Source organism: Cicer arietinum, chromosome 4 (genome assembly GCF_000331145.2).
Source record: "Cicer arietinum cultivar CDC Frontier isolate Library 1 chromosome 4, Cicar.CDCFrontier_v2.0, whole genome shotgun sequence".
NCBI classification, from domain to species: Eukaryota; Viridiplantae; Streptophyta; class Magnoliopsida; order Fabales; family Fabaceae; genus Cicer; species Cicer arietinum.
The window spans coordinates 12,727,858-12,749,932 of NC_021163.2; the positions used below are offsets into that span (position 1 = coordinate 12,727,858).

Here is a 22,075-nt window from a genome sequence, read left to right on the forward strand (position 1 = left end):
CGTTGGATCCTTCCTCCTTTTGTATGGGTGTTTCGAATACAGATGGGGTAGATGTGCTAGGGTGTGGATTTGTCTTTTAAATCTCTGTAAAATAATATTTTCTTTTTATTAGTAATTAGTAGTATTTTGGTTTGCAAGAAAAAGAACTATGCCATGTGTCTATCGCACGGATGTTCATTCTAATAATGTTCATTCTAATAATGTACTTGAGGACATGCTCTTAAGAGTTGGAATTTTCACTATTTTTCAGAACAGACTAAGATATTAATCAGTATAGTTTTGGTGTATAAGTATTTAATTAAGGTTATTATTTTAAAAATGTGAACCATTATTTTATTTATATATCTAAAAACTATAGTTAATAACACTATATTTTTTAAATAAATAGAAGCGATGTTTAGGTCATCTATAACACGAAACTAGATAAGAACCTCCATTGTGGAGAAATTTTTTTTGGATACTTAGAGTGAAGGGTAGCTATGCAAGCACTCTCTCTATCCACTTTTTGCGTGAGTCATATAAATAAATGTTATTATAATAACTTTTTTAAAATGTTGAGTTGGAAAGATTGAATGTTTATAAAAAAAGTTATTATAAAAGAAATTATATATACATGTGAAACTCGTTTAATTACTCAAATATGGGTGTGCTATTGTAGATGTTCTTATGGGTGCTATTAAGAGACCTTATAAAGTTTTGCAATTTTTTTTTCCTACGATACCGAAATCATAGGTAAAGTTCTCTTAGTTTTGTTCAACGGAATGGTTGTCACTATAGGCTCTAGCGACGGCAAAAGACCGTCTGTATATCTTATATACAATTTTTTATTGTCATTATAAGTCAAGTTTTTTGTAGCGATATCAACCTAACAAAGTTGATTTTGGTTTGACTTGATTTTAGGGAGAAAATAAATATGAATCAATAAAAAATAATTGATTTGATAGGATTTTGATAATTTAAAATTAAACCAATAAAAAAATAGATTGATTTGATTTGCTTTGATCGGAATGATATTTTAAATATTTTAAAGAAATATCTAAAATAAATTAACTTTTTTAAGATTAATAAAAAAATTACATAAATACAATATATTTTTTAAAACTAATATAATGTAAAATAAAAAATATAATAATAAAATATAATTATTTAATTTGATTTTCGAGTGACTGATTTTAAGCGACGTGAAATTAATATCCAAATCAATAAATATTAAATTTGATTAAATATTAAATTTGATTGAGTTGATTTAAAATTCGAATTTATCAAGTGATTGATTTTATTTGGCTCTTACACCTAATGGAGCATCCCTGGATTCCAGTTTCAATTTCCTCCCTGCAGTTGACAACTTTAATTAAATCTTTCTTTTTCCCAACAAAATAATTAAATCTTTTTTATATTGAAAACTTTAATTAAATCTTGAAAGAATATGAAGTGAGTGGAGAGATCTTTCAAGCTAGACTAGACTAAATATTCCGCTGTTATACATAAGTATATCTGAAGAATAACCTCGAGTTTATGCCATTTTTTTGTGCGTCTAACCTTTGTATGGTGCCTATATATAAAGTTTTGGAGTGTGCACCTCATAAAACTAAACCAAACACATTTAAGGGAACAAGGCATGTTAAGTGGGATTTTTCTACTATATTAAGCAAATCATTCAAAGGGCATATCTTCTTTGGCAGGTAATAATTGTTTATTTTACAATTATATTAAAATTTTATGTTGACCGATAAATGAAATCATCACAATATTCAATTTGCCAAAGGAGAGCTGCTCTTTGACTGTTTAGTTTAGACATTGTCTCATCTGTGTAAATGCAACTATCCAAAAGCCTATGAACTTTCCAAAAATATGTACATGGAAAGAAAAATATATTTTACAAGTATTTTATTTTGGAATTTTTTTATCTTTTAAAACTAAGGTATTTAAAAACAAATATTTAAATGAACTTTTAATTTTCTTATTCAATTTAACAATATCTACAATTTTGACCTCTCAATTTTTAATTTTACAATTTTAATTCATCTATATTTTAAATTATGTAATTTTAGTCTATTTGTAAGTCATCTTTTTAATGATGATAATGTGGCACTCAACTACTGACATGAGTTTGAATATGTGGACTTTCATGTAGTGTTGACATCACGTTTACTTGATGTACTCATTTTGTCCATAAAACATTAAGTTGACCTAGTGGTTAAATGTTTTATTCCAAAGGTATATTGGGAGTTCAAGCTCTATTCATCCCACTTTTTTGAAAATATTTTTAAATTATATATTGTACGTCGAGTAAGTACCATGTCAGCATTATGTTTTTATGTTAGATCAACTTATTTAAATCCACATTAGTAGTTAATTATCACATTATTATCATTGTTAAAATTTGAATGATTACTTAATAGAGAGAAACTAAAATTGTATAATTCAAAATATATGGGACTATTATTGAAAAAATAAAAATAGATAGATCAAGATTGTAGATTGAATTTAATAAAAGAAAATTAAAATTGCATTTAAATAAAAAACAAATGAAATAAAAATTTATCTTTATTATATCAAATGTCTTTTGGACTAGATGTGGTTTGTTTAAGGCCAACAAAATCCACCGTTGTATAGCCCAAGATCCCCTCGATCAACATATTGAGACTTGATACCTATTAACGGTGAAATCAGACACCCATGGCCATGAGGCATGCATATTAAGCCTATGTATTTTAGCATATGCTTACTTTATAACAACATTTTCCATTTTATTTTTCAAAATGTGTTAAACTTACTTGTTTTGGTGAAATCATTTTTCAATTTTGGTTTTCTTGTTATTTTTAATTTTATTAGTAAATTTAATTTTTACATTTTGACACTACAATTAAAAAAAGGTGAATAAATTTTTTAATATATTTATAGTTGACTCATTCTCTTTCGAATAAGATTGAAATTTGAATAGTAATTTAAGAACTTAAGTTGTTTTATCTTTTAAGCGTGTCATTTGTGAATTAAAAAAAATAAAAAGTAATTTGGTCTTAGACTAGACTAGAAGGCAACCCCTGATTACGCAATCAATCTTGCATGCTCTTTTTCCTCTGTTTCTGACTCAATACCCAAACTTTATTTATTTGCGGTGTAAGTATATTGCAGTTTTGCTTTATCTTTTTCGTTAATTGATGAAGTTCACTTTAAAATCTCAGTCAAATTCACTTTGTTCTTTTTTGAAGAAGGGGCATTTCTCATCATAAGCATGCATCACATTTATATTGGTTGATGAGCCCACTCTCTTCACGCATTAACACACAAATCATATAAATGCAATATTCGAAACTATTTTAATATAATGGGCAGGTGAGTTCACTCAATATGTTGAATTTGGAAAAACCATTTATTTAAGTAATGATACATGAGCCATAATCATTAAATCTTTATTCATTTAATTTCAACCCTTAGACCTTAAGCAAACATTGTCTGCAAGTACTTAGAAGAAATCTAAAGAGGCTTTTCTTTTGGACCTCATCGATAAGGCCGGCTTTAATACCGACCATTCTGTCCTCCACTTACTATATCTGCCTCCACCTTTTCAACCCTCTCTAATTCTACACCATAAATCACTTTCTGCTTCACTTATAATAATCTTTTTTTTTTTTTTTTTAATTTCTTAACAGATCTCTTAATACACTTGTTAACAAAACCATTACTAGTTTTATTGATAAAAATGTACCAAAAGCCCTTAGAAAAAAATACCAAAAGATTCTTGTACAGTATCTTTTTTATTAGTATTTTGTACAATGCTCCTATATTAGAGAATTAAATTGGTGACACTTCATGCCAAAGTAGAGTACCGGCTTATTCAGTCAACATCTTTTTTACCATTCTCATAAAACTACAGTATCTTTGAGTAAAAAAATTAAAAGGTTAATCTGGCTGCACTTATCTTTCTTCAGCCACATCAAAATTACTCATCACTTCCTAAGTAACACTTGTGTTTGCTGTTTTGTAATTATGAATATTCACCTTGTTTTATTTGTTCTTATCGCTCAACTCCACAATCCGTTGTAAAAGTCTTGTAGATCTTCACGACCACAACAAAAACTTAATCCTATCAACGAACAAAGGCCCTCGCCTATATAAATAGTGCATTTGATACCGATACATTTCTATCATCTAATCTCATTTTTTACTCTCCTCAAATACTACTTACTTAAATTATATGTAAGTACTACGAAAGACGGTTCAAGTAACGAAATCAACCATCCATCTCGGTCTAGTTGGGACGACAGACTTAAAAAGAGAAAAGACATGTTGGAATGATAGGCAAGAAGTTAGCTAAAATTTTTAATTATGTTCAACAACAAATGCTTTTTTTCTTCTTTTTTATAACGTGCAACCAAATCACAATCGGGCCTACTTGGATTGGCATGTGGGACACGCTCTAAAATGACAACAATTTGGATTCCCTGCACCAAGTGAATTCCGTATTAACACGAGCAAAAAACATAACAGTCTTTCGATCGAGATCATACGATTAAATGTTAAATTAAATTAATTAAATTAATTAAATTTAAACTGTTTGATCTCAACTAAACACAAATGTAAATGTGGGGATTCTGACAGCAAGAATCCAGATCCAACAAACTCTAGGAAAGACATAGTCCAAATTGTGTTGCTTGACCTTGTCAATGTGTTCATACAGTCCAGTATCAGCCACTCACATCCAGACACATAACTATACTAATTTATAATCAATAAACCAACAACAACAAGGATATCTTGTAATATTCTCTATGTGAGTTTCTAACGCAGAAATATCAATAAATCCAACAGCACCAAAACAAGTAAATGAATATTTTAATTCTTGTCGTCCTTAGATTTAATATCTCGAATTTGTAAAATAACAATTTAATCCTTTAAATTAAAAATCATAAGTCACTTAAAATTATAAATATACTCACATAAATATCAACCACTAAATTGTTTGATCCTCACATTTCGTTCAACGAAACAATGATTTAGAAAAATAGTAAAATTGATGCTCCCTCCGTCCCTATCCCTATAAGGCCATTTTTCACCTTTTCTCTCTTTAACATAGTAAGACCTTTTACAAAACTCTACATACATTAATAATTTCTTTTAAAAATACTGAAAACGTAATTTGTTTTTCTTTCTCTTATGATATCAATAATTATAAAAATAAATATGTAAAAATAACATACTTTTTTGACAAATTTATTAATACAGCAAACTCTTAATATGAGTGCAATATGTTGGAGGGTTTTATAATAAGAAACATAAAGAGTATATAAAAACCAGAATTGTCTTTGAGTGTAAACAACAAAACAGAAAATGCAATCAATTAACAAAAAAGAAGTACCTCAAGCATGTCCTCAAGGTTGTTGTCCAACCTTATTATTGTTCAACACATCACCACTATCTCTCAACAGCAAAACCAAACCAAGAAACAGTTCATCAGAGTGCCGCCAAACCTTTGCAGCAACAACAGCATCCTCTATTTTCCCAAACACAAATTTCACAAACCATGAATCTCTTCCATCACTTCATGAATCATTCACTGAATTCAACAAAGTTTACCCTCAATTCTCTGAGACTCAACATGTTGACAGTTTGAGAGCCAAAGAATATTATCATCTCACTTTCTTAAACCAATCTTGTCTTGATTACATTGGTATTGGTCTTTTCTCTTACTATCAACGTCAACAACAACAACAACATGATTCTGCGTCAAAAACTCAACTTGCTTCTTCTTCAACACCACCACAATCTCCACAACAATTTTCTGATATACCCTTTTTTAGTATATCCTTTAAAACTGGAAATTTGAAGACTTTATTGCTTCACGGAGGGAATGAGCCAGGATTTGAGTCTGCAATGAGAATAAGGGTAATGAATTTCCTTAACATTTCTGAAAATGATTATTTCATGGTTTTCACAGCAAATAGAACATCAGCTTTCAAACTTGTGGCAGATTCATATCCATTTGAATCATGTAAGAAGCTTTTGACAGTTTATGATTATGAGAGTGAGGCAGTGGAAGCAATGATTAGTTGCTCAGAAAAGAGAGGAGCTAAGGCTATGTCTGCAGAATTCTCATGGCCAAGACTAAGGATTCAGTCAACAAAATTGAGGAAGATGATTGTTAGTGAAAACAAGAAGAAGAACAAAAAGAAAAAAAGTGGTCTTTTTGTATTCCCACTTCATTCAAGAGTAACAGGAGCAAGATATCCTTATCTATGGATGAGCAAAGCACAGGAAAATGGATGGCATGTTTTGATTGATGCTTGTGCATTAGGACCAAAAGACATGGACAGCTTCGCCCTCTCCCTCTTTCGTCCCGACTTTCTCATTTGTTCTTTCTACAAAGTTTTCGGAGAAAATCCTTCCGGTTTTGGATGCCTTTTTGTCAAGAAATCTTCTATTTCAATTCTTGAATCAACCTCTTGTGCTGGAATTGTGAACCTCGTACCAGAAAGTAGGCTACTTAAGCTATCAAAGGATTCTTCTAGTAATGAAATACCTATTGATCAAAAATCACCATCTATCTTACAAGAACAAGAGTTATCTACTTTGATTTCTTTCTCTGGAAGGATGCATACACCACAATTTGTGCAACATGAAGGAGATCCATCTGAGGAACTAAAAGCTCCTGAAGGTTCTAGAACTGTGGAAACGAAAAGGGTATTTGAGAATCATCAAATTAAGAATGTACAAGATAGTGAAAATGGTAGCTTTAACATTGAATGCAGGTGTTTGGATCAAGTGGACTCTTTAGGATTAACAGTAATTACCAACAGAGGAAGGTACCTGATAAATTGGCTTGTGAACTCATTGCTGAAGCTTAAACACCCTAATGCAGAAGGGGTTCCCTTAGTCAAAATCTATGGACCAAAGATAAGATTTGATAGAGGACCAGCTTTGGCTTTCAATGTGTATGATTGGAAAGGTGAAAAGATTGAACCTGTCTTAATACAGAAACTTGCTGATAGAAACAATATTTCACTCAGCTATGGATTCCTACATCATATTTGGTTTGCAGATAAGTATTTAGAAGAGAAAGGAAGAGTTCTACAGACAAAAGAAGGAAAAGGCCAGAAAGTAACTATGAACAAGAAGAAAGATAAAGATAACTTGGGAGTAACAGTGGTTACTGCTGCATTAAGCTTCTTGGCTAACTTTGAAGATATCTATAAACTATGGACTTTTGTTGCTAGGTTCCTTGATGCAGACTTTGTGGAGAAAGAGAGATGGAGATACACAGCTCTCAATCAGAAAACAATTGAAGTTTAAGTATGTAAATTTGATTTATTCTTCCTGATTTTGGATCATAGAAAACTCAAAAATTTGAATTTGGATGAAGATTTTATGTTGATTTTTTTCAAAGGAAAATAATCAACTTATCCATTCATTTGTTCAATATATTTACTTTCACTTGTTTCTTGAGCTTTATCCATGCATGCATCTAATCCAAGGAAAAAGAATCATCAAACCTTTGTATTATTCACAGAAGTGTAAGTTTTGCCAATATCATATTATCATGCAACTGTACTATAATAATACTTAAACTTTTTATGATCAGATATTAAAGGGTTTTGATTATTTCTTTGTTGTCCTTCACAATATATATGTATTTTTCTTAGTAGCCAAACTGCATTTTGTTACACGCCAAAGTTTTAAATGGAATAGGTCCAGAACCTTAAAAACTGTCCTCATAAATAATTAATATTATGATGAATCTGAAACTGTAGTTTTTCTGAAAATGATTTGGGCTATAGTAACCTAGAAGAGTATCTTATTACACTATGGTTATGCAAGAAAAAACATATTTGTTCATACAACAAGGAGGTTTTGAATGAACCAGTCAACAAACAAAGTCATGTGTTTCAAGGGGTTGTATAAATGCAATACATATCTTGTTTTGAAAGTTAGAAATTGAAGTGAAAATCTTTTTAATATTTTTGATCCCACTGAGGCACATAGAATAATTAATTGAAACCTTTCAGGCCAAGAAAAGTGCTAGGAATTCACAATACAGATAAATAGTTGAAATTTTAGCTTTAAGTTAGAATCGTCTATACATATTTAGAATTAGTTTTAACTCATCTAAAAATAAAATTAAATATCCGCTAAATAAAAAAATGAATGAAATAAGAATAAAATTCTAAATAGATTAAGACAACAAGGGATTTTGACTTTAATATCTTAATTCATCTTCCTTTGACTTGGACTTTGACATCTTAATATTGTTCAAAGTAATGCATTTTTATTCTTATTATTCAAACACGTCCAAGTGGAAAATGCAGACAACTACAAGTCTACAAGATAAATTCAACAAATTTCTCTACCTTGAATGCAAACAAATAAGAACTGAGAAATTCCCAAAAGCCCCAATTATGCTAACAAATGTAGCGAGTTTAGGCTCCAAATCCATTATCAAATATAATGCAACGGTTATGCCATCGTTGGACAACCCTGCCTTCACATACGAGGATATGAAACCAGTCCTAGAGACTAAATTTCTCATGCGTAATATCTATAAAAAAATCTAAGTCTCACATGGATAATAAATAAAGTATTATAATAGTTTATAAAAAGTGGCATTCCACTCCTTTCAACCTAATTTTGGAGCATGAAATTGTCGCAAAAAATGATATAAATCGGAACGACAATAATGTTTTCCACAAAAATGTCACAGTACGAGCTAGTCTTAATATGAAACTGCAAAAAAAATTCCACATATCTTACAATTATAAACAGTATTAATGAACATATATTTCCTTTTTAAAATTGTTTTTGAAATGTATTAATGATAACAACCATGGATAAAGGACTATAGAAAAAAAGACTTCTCATAATAACGTAAATTGCCATAACGACAAATGCAACAGGGCCTCCTTTTTGGTTTTTTCAAAACCAATAAACACAACAATTTATAAAATTACTTTTATAAAATACGTTTAATCAAACAACTTTTTTAATTTCTAAATTTTAAAAATTAAAAAAGAGTTTTTGAAAAGGAAATCAAATAGATCCTTAGTTCAAAATTTTCAGAGAATCGGTTCAAGTATTTCGTTAAAAATTTGTGTATTCTAAAAAACTTTCAAAACATTGATAATCTTAATGCAAATTTTTAGAATAGATATTCGTTGTGGAAAACTTGAACATCAAGATTTTGGAAACAATGAAGAAGACTTTCTCTATCTAATTTTTTTTTCTTATAAAAAACTTGATATGATAGTAAAAAGTGAAATAAATTGAGATTTTTGAGTGAAGATAAGATAAAATTGTGGAGAAAGGGATAAAATATCCTGACACTTCTTGGATAGTATCAGGAACAAACCCATTTCTGAAAGCCCATTAATAAACCAGTATTGCAGCCCAATGTAATGGTCAGCTGCGACCCTTAGCTTTTGTACCTCATTTAAACTTAAACTTGTATCTCCAATTTGTTAAAAATTCAGTTTTATCCTTAATAAATTCATTCACGTGAGCGGTAAAAAAAAATTACTCCAGAATCTGACCCCTCGTTGAAATTTTCGGTAAGTAATTTTTTGCAACTAAATTTTCGATAGTTATATTTATTACCGGAAATTTGGTCAATGAAATTTCCGGTAGTTGTATTTTCAATACCGGAAATTTCAAATTTTCGGAAGCTACCGGATTTTTCAAAAATTTTGAAAAATCCGGCAGTTAGTTTTTGTTCACCGGAATTTTCGTTTTTTGAAATTTCCGGTAGTTAATCCGAAAATTTCAAAAATCCGGTAGTTTTTTTTTTTTGAATATTTTTTTAATTTGTTTGTTATTTTATTTTAATTTTTTTTAAATAGGGATGAAAAACACACAACCAGTATTTATAGATTTAACTAAAGCATTTACAACTGATCAAATTTTTGAGTCACGAGAAGCTGCCATATCATGGGCAAGAGAGATAGGTCGACAAAATCGAGTAGCAGTTATCATTACTCGATCAGACGTAGAGACTGGAAAGAGAGGAAGAAAGTCAAAATTAATTCTTGGTTGTGATAGAGGTGGACAATATAAGTCAAATAAAAATGACACATGTACTTCAACTAAAAGGTGTGGATATGCGTTTAAACTTAGATCGAGACCACTGAAAAATGATGAAGGATGGATTACTAGTTTAATTTGTGGATTTCACAACCATGAGTTAGTAGCTACTAATAATGCATTTATGGGACGATTAACAGAAGAAGATAAGAAACATGTTGACAAAATATTACGTTGCACCGAAACACATCTTGTTATATTTGAGAGATCGAGATACGGAGAATGTGACTAGTATCTGAATAATAAATAAGTTGCTAATAATAACTCTGAATAATAAATAAGTCGCTAAGAATAACTCTGAATAATAAAGAAGCTGCTAAAAATAACTCTGAATAATAAATAAGTTGCTAAAAATAACTCTAAATAATAAATAAGTCGCTAATAATAACTCTGAATAATAAATAAGTCGCTAATAATAACTCTGAATAATAAATAAGTCGCTAATTAATTAAGTCTGAATAATAAATAACTAACTAAATAAGTCTGAATAAGTCGCTAACAAAATAAGTTTGAATAATAAATAACTCACAAATAATAAAATAAGTCTGAATAATACAACTATAATACTATTGATAATCTCCTCCTCTAGAAATGTGTAAAGCTATCTCTAATAAGACACACATCTGATCTTCAAGACCACCCATATGCAAATCTAAACTCTGCTGTATAAGACCACCAACTGCGTGACACCTAGTATCGGGACCAACATCATGACTAGGACCAGCATATGCAGCAACATAAGGGATCATCTGAGGATGAGATATCGTATAATACCACTGGATGTATCCCTAAACACACTCATGTGGATATGCAGCTGGGTGCAATTTAGCTCGAAGTGATCGTACAGAATTCCGGTACATACTCCATTCAATGTCGACATCACGTGCAACAAGCATCGGTGGTGTAGGAGGAATGTGTTGAGTATACTCAAACTGTCGTATGCACATCTCGGGTAAATACGGAACCATCGTGAAACACCAACGAATGTATCCTGTAAATAATGACACAGACTGAAATCGTGTCACAGCGTTCTCATCGTAATTCGGTGCCCAGATAATATCAGTATCCCTCAAAGCATCCAACTTTGCCCTGTAATATGCAACATTCCCAGATGTTTGTTTTGCAGTCCAACGAAACATTCGTGGCATCGAGAAAATATGTTCATCCATATCCCGTTTACAAATATCAGGAAAATGTTCATAAATCCAAATCTGTAAATAATTGAAATGTAGTAAAATTATTAAGGTGATGAAATAATTAAAAAAAATAATGATAAATATAATAAATATAATAAATATAATAGTACCTGAAATAAAGATAAATATCCTCCAATATGTTTGGTTGCAGGCAATGTACTATCTCTAAGATAGTCATATAACACAACAAGTGCAGCCGGTCCCCATGCCCATTTACCACAACTATCAAGATCTTGAAACAGAAAGAGATATTTTGCAGATACAAGTGTAAAACTTTTATCAGCAAGAATGGTACACCCTACGAAATGAAGTAGATATGCCCTAGCTGCACAATCATATATTCGTTCATGAAGTTTCTTAAAAAATACCTTTTTCAACCACTCAAAACTATACGAGGCTCCTCTATTGGTCTTAGTCTCAATGACAGCTTCATCATATGCAACTCCCAACAACTCAACAGCAGCAGCAATTGCCAAATCTTCATTGACATTTGCGGGAGGTGTGAAAAACTCTCCAGTACATGGGATGCTCAAAAGACCCCTGACGTCGTCAAGAGTAATAGTCATTTCACCGAATGGCAGATAAATGATATCTAATATCAATGAATTTGTCATATTACCGTCAATCATATGCAAACTACATCTTCTTAGATGACGTAATCCAGATATATTAATCCAATGATCTATTTGAGCAGGTAAATGATATCTAATATCAATGAATTTGTCTTGCTTTTTGCCATTCGAAACAACTTTCAAGGCACGTCTATCCTGTTTAATTAAAAATAACACAATTACAAATATATTATAATCTTATACTACAAATAAATTATAATGTGTAATAAAATAACTTATACTACAAATATATTATAATATATAATAAAATAAATTATTTACTAACATGTCCATTCCACACATTAATTGCAATATGATGCTCATAATCTTTAAGGACAGAAAGATCATAAGGACCTCCAGGAAACATGGGTTCTTCAGGTTGGTGCTGCTGACCATGTTCATCATCAAACTGTTGCTGCTGCTGCTGATCATGTTCATCATCAAACACATGATCTTGTTGGGGCTGCTCATCATGGGGCTGCATCAAACATAAGATTTTGCTGGGGCTGCTCATCCTGGGGCGCCTGCCTTTCCTCATTTCTCTTTCTCCTTTTTTCAACAGCAGCTCTCCTATTTGATTGTGTAGGAGGCCGAACTCGCGAATGTTCACCGTCAGTTTTTCCTCCTCTGGTCCTTACTAACAAAATTCAATAAAAAAAAAAGTTACACAGTGTACCGGAAATTTCAAAAAGGAATGAAATTTCCGGTAAACAAATCGGAAATTTGAAAAATCCGGTAGTTAAAAATGCATACCGGAAATTTGAAATTTCCGGTATTGATTTTGAACTACCGGATTTTTCAATTTTCTGATGAACCTTCCCGAAAATTTCATTTTTGAAATTTCCAGTATGCATTTTGAACTGCCGGAAATTTCAAGAGGATTGAAATTTCGGTAAAAACTTTTTTTCAAAAAAACTCACTTTTCCGGATTTTTCAAGTGTGGGGGTACAACTGTTTTGGTGAGTTTTACTGATTTTTTTAAGGTTATTTTAAGTATTTCACTCAAAAAACATTAAATTGAGAGAGTATAAATTTAAATGGGGTACAAAAGCTAACAGTCGGCACCTGCATAGCAACAAATTGCAACGGAAAAAAGCTCAAGCCCATATGTTCTTTGTGGGCATTACCATGTACTTGTTTTTATTTTATTTTTTGAAAAAAGCCAAGAAAGATTATTATTATAGAATAGAAAGGCCCCAGAGGTGCCAACATGAAGATTACAATTGTTTTTTGCGTCGATAATGAATGAGTATTCTATTTTAGAATGAAGAAACATGTTAATATTAAAAAAAATATAGTTGAATTATAAAAGAACAATAATAATTGATTTGTAATTGTCAAAAACTGAATTTTGTAGTTTGTAGACCTTATTAATTGATTAGCATTTGTATGAATTAACTCAAAAAATTTCAATAACTAAAAATTTCAATCTTTAATTTAGTGGCGAAACTAACATATATTTCACGAGAGGGAGCCACGTATAAAAAATAAAATATTGTTTAAAAAATATATATTAAATTTAACTAATAATAATTTTCAAATAATATTTTTTTAAATTATAATTTTTATTTATACAAAACACCACAAATAAAACAAAACTTATAATAGTTATTTAGAAATGTGTCAAATTCATCCACAATTGACGTTGTGTTAAACACACTAACAATGTTTGTTTTTCAATGTAAGTTACTAACTTTTTAATCGGCAATATAAAGTTTTTATGTTTTTTATGAAAAGGAAATAAGATTAAGAAATCAAATGAGGTAATACAGTACACTTTATTTGCAAGAAAATAAACACATTGATTTACCTCTCTCTATAGACATAAATAATTGTAGTTTTCTAATATGAAAGCTGAAGAAGAATAGAAGATAACCTCGTGAAAAAGAGGTTGAAGATAGAGATTCTAAGTGGACCTTTAATGAGGTATTTACCACCACAATATCTAATTAAAAAAAAAAACCAATTCAAGGTTTATAAGCTTCACTATTTTTATTCCAATTTAAGAGTCCAAAGTTCAACGGAATAGTAGGACAAAAGCCAACTCTAACATAGAGAAACCTTTAATAAATTTGTCATATGAATCATGAATAATGCCCCACAAGTTGAACTACCAATGAAAGACGTAAAGGAGACATTCACATTAACCTTAAACTAACCATTTGGACAATGAGTCCAAGCAATCGTAGCTTCATAACCAATTGGTCGAGCGAGAATGAGAAATTTGTTGAAGATGAATATGTCAATGAACATAACTTGATTAATGATTTGAAATAATAAGGAATTATTGATAGAGGAGGAACGAGAAAACATCATATTTTTTTTATCTTTTCAAATATCATGCGCGGCCACACCAAAAAAAGAAGTCCAATTCACTTGAATGTTTCCAACATTATTGTTGAAAATATTCAAATCCAACCAACCATATAGACCAAGACTAAAAAATTTAATCTTGTAAGTCGGATCAATAACACCATTTCACAAGTTTCAAACCAAGTCACAATCTTGAAGTATGTGCATGATTGTCTCTCTACAATCATTACAACGCGAACACATATTGTCAATAGAAATACCTCTAGCATATGTCTTTCATCATTTGTTAAAAAGGCAGTTACGAATCAACTTCCAAAAAAAAAAATTGATATCGATCACACCATTTAAAATCTAAATAAGATACAAAATTAGATCATAAAGAGTCGTGAGATGATTACTAGATTAAATAAACTCATAAGTACTCTTTAAATTAAAATTACCATAAACAATTAAGTTATAACAAGAAAAATCATATTTACTTGAATAAAATAGATTATAATTATTAACATTTTTGTAAGGTAATGTTACTTTTCATATAATACTATCCAACTTAAGATATTATTCTTCATATTTGCATATCAACACACAAATATTTCTTAAAAACGTATTTGATCTTGTCTATTACATATGTCTAATAATTGAATATAAGTCCTCTTTGATTTTATTTTTATTTTAAAAGGAAAAATATCTCAAGCAAGGATTTCTATTAACTTAGCAAATATCATAAAAATTTGGTATGTATTTTTTTATTTTAATTAAAGACACAAAATAAAATAAAAATGACTTGAATGATTTAGATACCAATCTTTTCCTTCTTTTTAAAAAACATGAAATAAAAAATATCGATTATCATTGAAAATTTTCAACAACTTTCCTTATTACCAAGAAACACACCCATGACTATTGACTTGATTTGTATTTTATTTTATTTTATTTTAAAACCACAATAGTAACAGTAATAATCGTAGTTAAAGTTAAACCTAGACCTAACTGCGTGGAATAATCTCAACGGTCCATCTTATGTAAAGAGTGTATCGAACCGTTGATTATGTTTCACTGTGCAAATAAATAGTGAGGGTCCCTCTCTTCCCTACGGATAAGTGGGGCTCTCTTCCATCGTTAGGGTTTGTTGTTTTCTCTGCATTACTTATTTTCCCCAATTTTATTAATTCTTTTTTTTATCAAGAAAAACCTCTCTTCAATTCTCAATTAATCTTTCTAATCTTTCGCAGTGCCTCAAAGCTTCAAACCACAGTCAACGTATCAAAAACTCTGCTTCCGCCCCTAAAAATACACAGTAGGCCCCTCAAAATAATTGATATTATTTTTATTATTCTGCTTCTGAATTTCGTTAATTTGAAACCTTTTTCGTGTTTCTCATATGGATTTTGATCATACTTTAACGAGTCTCTCTTGAATTTTTTATTTTTTTTAATTATTGTTCAGGATGGAAGGGAATCATACCCACGACGATGATTTCAGCGAAGAAAACGAAACACAAAGTACATCGGAGACAACAGAACCGCAAACGTTGAATACGCCGGAACCAACTTCGGTAATGAAAGAAGAGCTAACGGAAACGGAACGTCATGGCATCGACGAGTCACTTTCTGTTGGTGTTCTACCTATGCCGATGCCATTAACAGTATCGGCGGCGAAGAAACCGTCGAAAGACCGTCATACGAAGGTGGAAGGTCGTGGCCGGAGAATCCGAATGCCGGCAACATGTGCCGCCAGAATATTCCAACTAACACGGGAGCTTGGTCACAAATCCGACGGAGAAACAATACGGTGGTTGCTAGAACAAGCTGAACCTTCCATCATAGAAGCAACTGGCACCGGAACAGTTCCTGCCATCGCCGTTTCAGTCGGCGGCACGTTAAAGATTCCAACTTCATCACCGGCGAGACCAGACGGTGAAGAAGCTCCAAAGAAACGAAGGAGAAGAGCATCAAATAGTGAATTTATTGATGTGAATGAACAAGTTTCAATGTGTTCAGGGTTAGCACCAATTGCACAAACTGCATACGGCGGTGCTGCCGGTGGAAGTGGTGGTGGAATAGTCCCTTTATGGCCTGTGGTAAGTAGCGGTGGTTCAAATGCAACAGGACCATTTTTTATGTTCCCTAATTCAACTACGAATCAGCCACAATTTTGGGCTATTCCTGCGGCACCGTTTTTTAATGTTCAAAATAGACCCATTTCAGATTTTGTTTCTGCTATGCATATGCAACAACCTTTGAATGTTGCTTCGGCTTTTGGAAATACTAATTGTTCGTCTACTTTGGCTCCTAGTTTGAGCTCAGCAAATACTACTACAACTACTTGTTCTTCTGCTGCTACTTCTTCATCTTCATCTCAGATGCTAAGGGATTTCTCTTTGGAAATTTATGATAAGAAAGAGCTTCAATTTATGGATTCTTCTGCTTCAAATTTAGAACCACCCCCTACTTCAAATTAAAAGCTCCATCTTTTTTTAGTTAGTAGAAAAATATGCTAGACTTTAGACAATGTTTTGTTAAATTTTAAGTAGAGGTACTTGGTGTCTATCTTTTTTTTTTTTTTTAGCTTTTTTGAGGAAACCCCTTTTTGAATTTATTTATTAAATTTACCTTTTTTTCATCATTTGTTTATATATCATGGAGTGTTAGAATTATAAACTCAATTGATCAACAGTAGAATAACTTACCTTTAATTAATTAATCAGTTTAATTAAATTATGTAATTTAAGACCATAAATTTTTAAATTTTGCAATCTTAAGTTTTTTTGAAATAATAATACTTTGATAAACAAGTTAAAAAATTTAATTTTTTTATTTAATAAGCGAAAGCCTATGCTCATAATAATTTAACTTTCCCTTTAAAATACCTCAAGAAGTTAGTATTATTAGTAAGAGAATTTGGGCTTATGAGTCAAAGGGAGCGGGGTCCAACGACTCACCGTGCGGGGTCCAGTTGGCACGTGCGGGGTTGGTTATCCGATAACTCGTGAAACGGTGTGAGGATTAGCTGGTGGGGTCCAGGGAACGGTCACGTGAGTTTATTTATTGGCACGTGTTATTTGTGGGCCAAAGCAATGTGAGTGGTGAAAGAGGTTCGTGGAGCATGGTGATTGGTTGAAGATGGGCCACGATATTTAGTCACGTGCCCCTATGATTTTCTGGGACCCTCTTAAGCGTGGAACCAGCTGGCCCGTTGTAAACGTGTCGACTAAGGGTGCAGTTTAATGGTTGGTCCACACGTGGACCAATTCTTTTCTGACAACAGTGCGTCCTTCTCGAGGTATTTTTTATTTGTGGCAATTTTTTTGTTCAAGTTATTGCTTCGTTTTCTCAAGCCACTACTCCTGTCCCTTGTTCAAAGGATGATGCTAGCATTATTTGTAACGCTTTTGTATTGAGGTTAAAGAAATTTTGCATGTTAAGAACATTTTTCACCCTCGCAAGAAGATGTTGAAATTTAAGTGATATTTTGCGAGTGGTAGTTTCACATGAAATGTGAATGAAATTAATAATGGATATCAAAGAGAAATGACTTATTAAAAATTAAAATTTTGATTAAGATGTGATATTTTGAATTTTTTTTGGTTTTGATCACTTCTCTATTGTTGTTTTTGGTGGTTATGTGATTTCTTTATAAGTAATATTAAAACTAGTTTGTTCGGACGAAAGAGAGATGTTAATATTTAATTAAATATAGAACATGAATACTCACATTTAAAAAAAAATCAAAGGAATTAAATGTTAAAGATACATGATTTATATTTTTAATATCTTAAAATTTTGAATTGAAATATAGATCTCTTAATAGTACTTAATGATTAAATTATTGTTGCTAAGTGCTTCTCCAACATTAGAAATAAATTTGTTCAGTATTATTTCTAAGGTAGAGTTGGTTGATTGTTTGTAAAAATTCAGCCCTATCTACTTATGTAACGTTTCTTTTGTAATTGAGACTTTAGGGAGTGACGGATTATGCTTGTTTGCCCCTAATCGTATGAGTAATGATATGTGAGTCAACTCAATTCTAAGTATTTGATTATGCGATGAAAAAATTGATTATGTTAAATTGTTTTAGTTTAAAACGAGTTGAAAGTAAAGTAATTTATGTTTAGTTATATTAATGTAAAAGTGAATTGAATAATATAAATTCAAAGTTAAATCTAAGTTCAAGAATAAAAAACTTCAAATTCTACGACACTAAGGCACATTATTCTTCAATTTACAAACACACGATAAATTTGAATCAACCTTGAATGCAAAAATCAATTTTACTCGAGAACAATCAAATCAAATGTATCAAAATTCATCATATACCTCTAAAATCAATTTGGACTTTTCTAAATATACATTTAAATTGTACAAATCACGTCTCAAGAAAACTTGAGAGAGAGATTTGGGGCCAGGCTTCACTGAAAATAATTTTTTTGACAAATTCAGTGATTTTTTTTAATTTTTATGCTGATTTTGATAAGTTTAGTTGACTGATTTGTTTTACATTTGTGGTTTATTTCATGAACTAATTCATTGATTTGTATTTTTTTAGTGCAGTGTAGTTTATTAATATGGTCCAATTAACTATGATTAGCACACCCCTTGTATTAATTTCTCTAAATGATTGGCTGTTACAGTGGTAGACTTGGGAAGAACCTAGAGAAGTTCAACCGTTTTGCACGACCCTGTGACAGGTGTGGAAGGGCTAAGAATGAAGCTGAGTTTCATCAAAAGATGGCTAACCCCTTTGATATAGCAAGGGTAATTTGAGCAATCAAATACAAAACTGCATAAACATGACGATGCAACAGGCTCAGCCCGATGGAGCAGCCACAATACTTGGTGTGAAAGTTTTTAAGGAGACTGTACTTGTTGGGGAATGATCATTAGGGACCAAACAAACCAGTGGTAATAGCAAATTTGAGAAGGATTTGATTGCTCTGGATCCTGTCATGGCCAAAGCATTGGGATGTGAGATGGCGTTTCCAAGTAGCAAAGGATTTGCTACTCTACAATGTTACTGCCAAATCTGTCGCAGCAGTTAGAGTGGACTGCATAACTTATTGCTACCATTGAACTGATTGTCCAGGATTGTAATATGTAGTAATTTGTTAGATCGGTTTCTTGTTGCTTGTTACATACACAAATGCAATGGAATGTTGAAGATCATAATTTAGTCGGGATAGCTAATAGAGTTGAGTCTAAAACTTAGTTGGGAAATGCCACAAACCTTTCCAGTCTGTGTAATTGTTCTGTCATCTTTTCTGGTTGATCTATTATATATGCTTGTTTTATAAAAAATAAAAAGGATCATGATTCGAGCTTAATTTCAATTGTGATTCAAATTGACAATAATTAAAGATGTTTTAGTCTATTTAAAATAATCGAATTTTACTTTAGAACAACTGCTAAAATAATTCTGATTTTCACTCCTTCAAAATTCAAGTATTATTTTTTGTCCCTATAAAAGCACTTTCTTTGATTTGTATCTCTTAAAGTTAAAATCATTGTTTTTCATCTTTAACATTTATATTTGGACAAATAAATATAATTTATTTTAGGGCTATATGACACTACGGACATTATTAGATATCACTTAAGACGGCTTTGTCGTAGATACATAAAAAATTAGCAAAGGCCACAGATAAAAACATAATACTTTAAAATTTTAAAAGGATAGAATTCTTGACCAGTTTTGGATTCAATCAACCAGAGCGGCTGGTTTGGTATGATGTAATGTAACAACAATAGTTTGAATTCTTTTACTAAACCGCCCAAATTAGATGGCAATTTTTCAGTACAAAATTTTGTACTCCATCTCTCGTCAACTAACTGTACAACTTAACTATCCTGAAAGCTGTGCACCAACAGCACAATTCTGGAAGCAATATGTTACCTAACATTATAAAAAATAATGTGCTTTTCTTATGCAGAACACATGAATAGTAAAAACCAATATTTTCAAGGAAAATAAAACTTTAACACCCTCTTAATAAATGCTCTTAATAAATGATCCATAATAATTATCCAAGAGTGCTTGATTTAGATAGTTCTGGTCACTTTCAGCTTAATTAGCAGTCATGCAAATGAAGTCAGCCCTAGGAATACAACAAAATTATAACTCTTGACAAAGAACTTTGCCATCCATTGTGGTCTTATCCAGCTTGAGGGATTAGTCTCTACAATTAAACACAAGATATCCAAATTACACTAAAAAATATGATCAATAATAATTAATATAGCACAATTGACTCCATTATGAATCAAGCCTTTCACATAGTCGCTTTCAAATTGTTCTGTACTTTATGGTGATTACTTTATTTTATGTACTACTTTTTGTTGATTACTGAAGGCAGGTGGATTGATATACTAGCCAGGTCTTAAAGCAGAACATACGAGAAGTCCAAATTCTGTACTTCTAGGCTAATATTCCTAACTTTGAGTGGCTTTGAAGTACAATAAATCAGAGTTAAGCATGTATTTTATTTGCTGAAATTGTTCACTTCCATTCTATATATACCATAATACATCTTGCCATGAAGTTCTCATCTATTCCACATTTTCCAGATTTCGAGTTCTTAACTGGTTTATCGTATGGCTCTTCTGCCAACAGAAAACACTTTTCCAATCATTTTCCTCCTCTTAACAATATTTTCATTATCCAAAGCTGAACTTCATGCTCATTACTATGACCAAACATGTCCACAATTGGAAAAAATAGTTTCAGAGACGGTTCTTAATGCTTCTATCCATGATCCAAAGGTCCCAGCCCGTATTTTGAGGATGTTCTTCCATGACTGTTTCATAAAGGTATGATCTCTCAATCTCTCATTCAAAACAAACACATACACACACACATGCAATGTTCATGCTGGTGAAGAAATTTAATGACCAATGGGTTTCTATTAATCTTTGTACTGATTAATATTCAATGACAGGGATGCGATGCATCAATATTGCTGGACTCAACGGCCACTAACCAAGCAGAGAAAGATGGACCTCCTAATATCTCAGTTCAATCGTTCTATGTGATTGATGATGCTAAAGCAAAGCTTGAGTTGGCTTGCCCAGGCACTGTTTCTTGTGCTGATATACTTGCTATTACAGCAAGAGATGTGGTGGCCATGGTAATAATACCTATGTCTCTGAGCTAGTTTAGACCTGCTAAAAGTTTGGTATTTTAAGGGAGCCATTTTATCCAATAACTATATCCAAGATGCCACCCCTATGTAGAGTAGACATATTTGGCAATCTTATAAAATATATCCCATAAAAGTTTTGGCTAATAGTAGCAATTCTAAAAGACATTCAAAATTGAAATATTTAAAATTTCTATATGCAATATATGCCTATATAGAGTGGCATATAAAATTTATCCAAGCTATTTAGTATGTTGGGTATTGATTTTTATATATTTGCATAATGACCCCTCCATGGAACATTGGCATGTCTTGAGGTCAATTATTTATTAATATTCCTTAATTTCTCTGACAGTCTGGAGGTCCATATTGGAGTGTACTAAAAGGACGGAAAGACGGAAGGGTATCAAAGGCATCTGATACCATCAACTTACCAGCCCCAACCTTGAATGTAGACCAACTCATTCAGAGCTTTGCTAAGAGAGGGTTGGGAGTTAAAGACATGGTGACTTTATCTGGAGGACACACTCTGGGTTTCTCACATTGTTCTTCCTTTGAGGCTCGTGTTCATAATTTCAGTTCATTGCATGACATTGACCCAAGGATGAACACTAATTTTGCACTAGACCTAAAAAACAAATGTCCAAAACCAAACAACAACCGAAATGCAGGACAATTCCTGGACTCAACAGCATCAGTGTTTGATAATGACTATTACAAACAACTACTGGCTGGAAAAGGTGTGTTTTCTTCCG

The 22,075-nt window shown here is 31.6% G+C and overlaps 3 protein-coding genes across 4 annotated transcripts in view; all 3 read left to right on the forward strand.

The window, feature by feature from the left end:
* Positions 1 to 4,818: 4,818 nt before the first annotated feature.
* LOC101513683 (uncharacterized) lies at positions 4,819 to 7,599 on the forward strand. Its single transcript, XM_004496563.4, has one exon. It carries the CDS (start codon positions 5,332 to 5,334, stop codon positions 7,288 to 7,290), a length of 1,959 nt encoding a protein of 652 aa, XP_004496620.1. The 5' UTR covers positions 4,819 to 5,331; the 3' UTR covers positions 7,291 to 7,599.
* Positions 7,600 to 15,241: 7,642 nt separating this feature from the next.
* On the forward strand, positions 15,242 to 16,841 carry LOC101514016 (transcription factor TCP19). Of its 2 annotated transcripts, XM_027333244.2 has the most exons (3): positions 15,242 to 15,312; positions 15,421 to 15,485; positions 15,635 to 16,841. In XM_027333244.2, the coding sequence occupies exon 3, from the start codon at positions 15,636 to 15,638 to the stop codon at positions 16,647 to 16,649; it is 1,014 nt and encodes a 337-aa protein (XP_027189045.1). In that variant the 5' UTR covers positions 15,242 to 15,312; positions 15,421 to 15,485; position 15,635; the 3' UTR covers positions 16,650 to 16,841. The 2 variants fall into 2 exon arrangements, with proteins under 2 accessions (XP_027189045.1, XP_004496621.1); XM_004496564.4 differs by lacking the exon at positions 15,242 to 15,312 and having other exon boundaries at positions 15,327 to 15,485.
* Positions 16,842 to 20,723: 3,882 nt separating this feature from the next.
* LOC101514349 (peroxidase 66) overlaps positions 20,724 to 22,075 on the forward strand; it is a 2,109-nt gene continuing 757 nt past the window's right edge. The window contains exons 1-3 of the mRNA XM_004496565.4: positions 20,724 to 20,991; positions 21,120 to 21,308; positions 21,676 to 22,069. Coding sequence (XP_004496622.1) covers positions 20,776 to 20,991; positions 21,120 to 21,308; positions 21,676 to 22,069 — 799 coding nt within the window. The 5' untranslated portion in view covers positions 20,724 to 20,775. The remainder of the gene's footprint in view (positions 20,992 to 21,119; positions 21,309 to 21,675; positions 22,070 to 22,075) is intronic.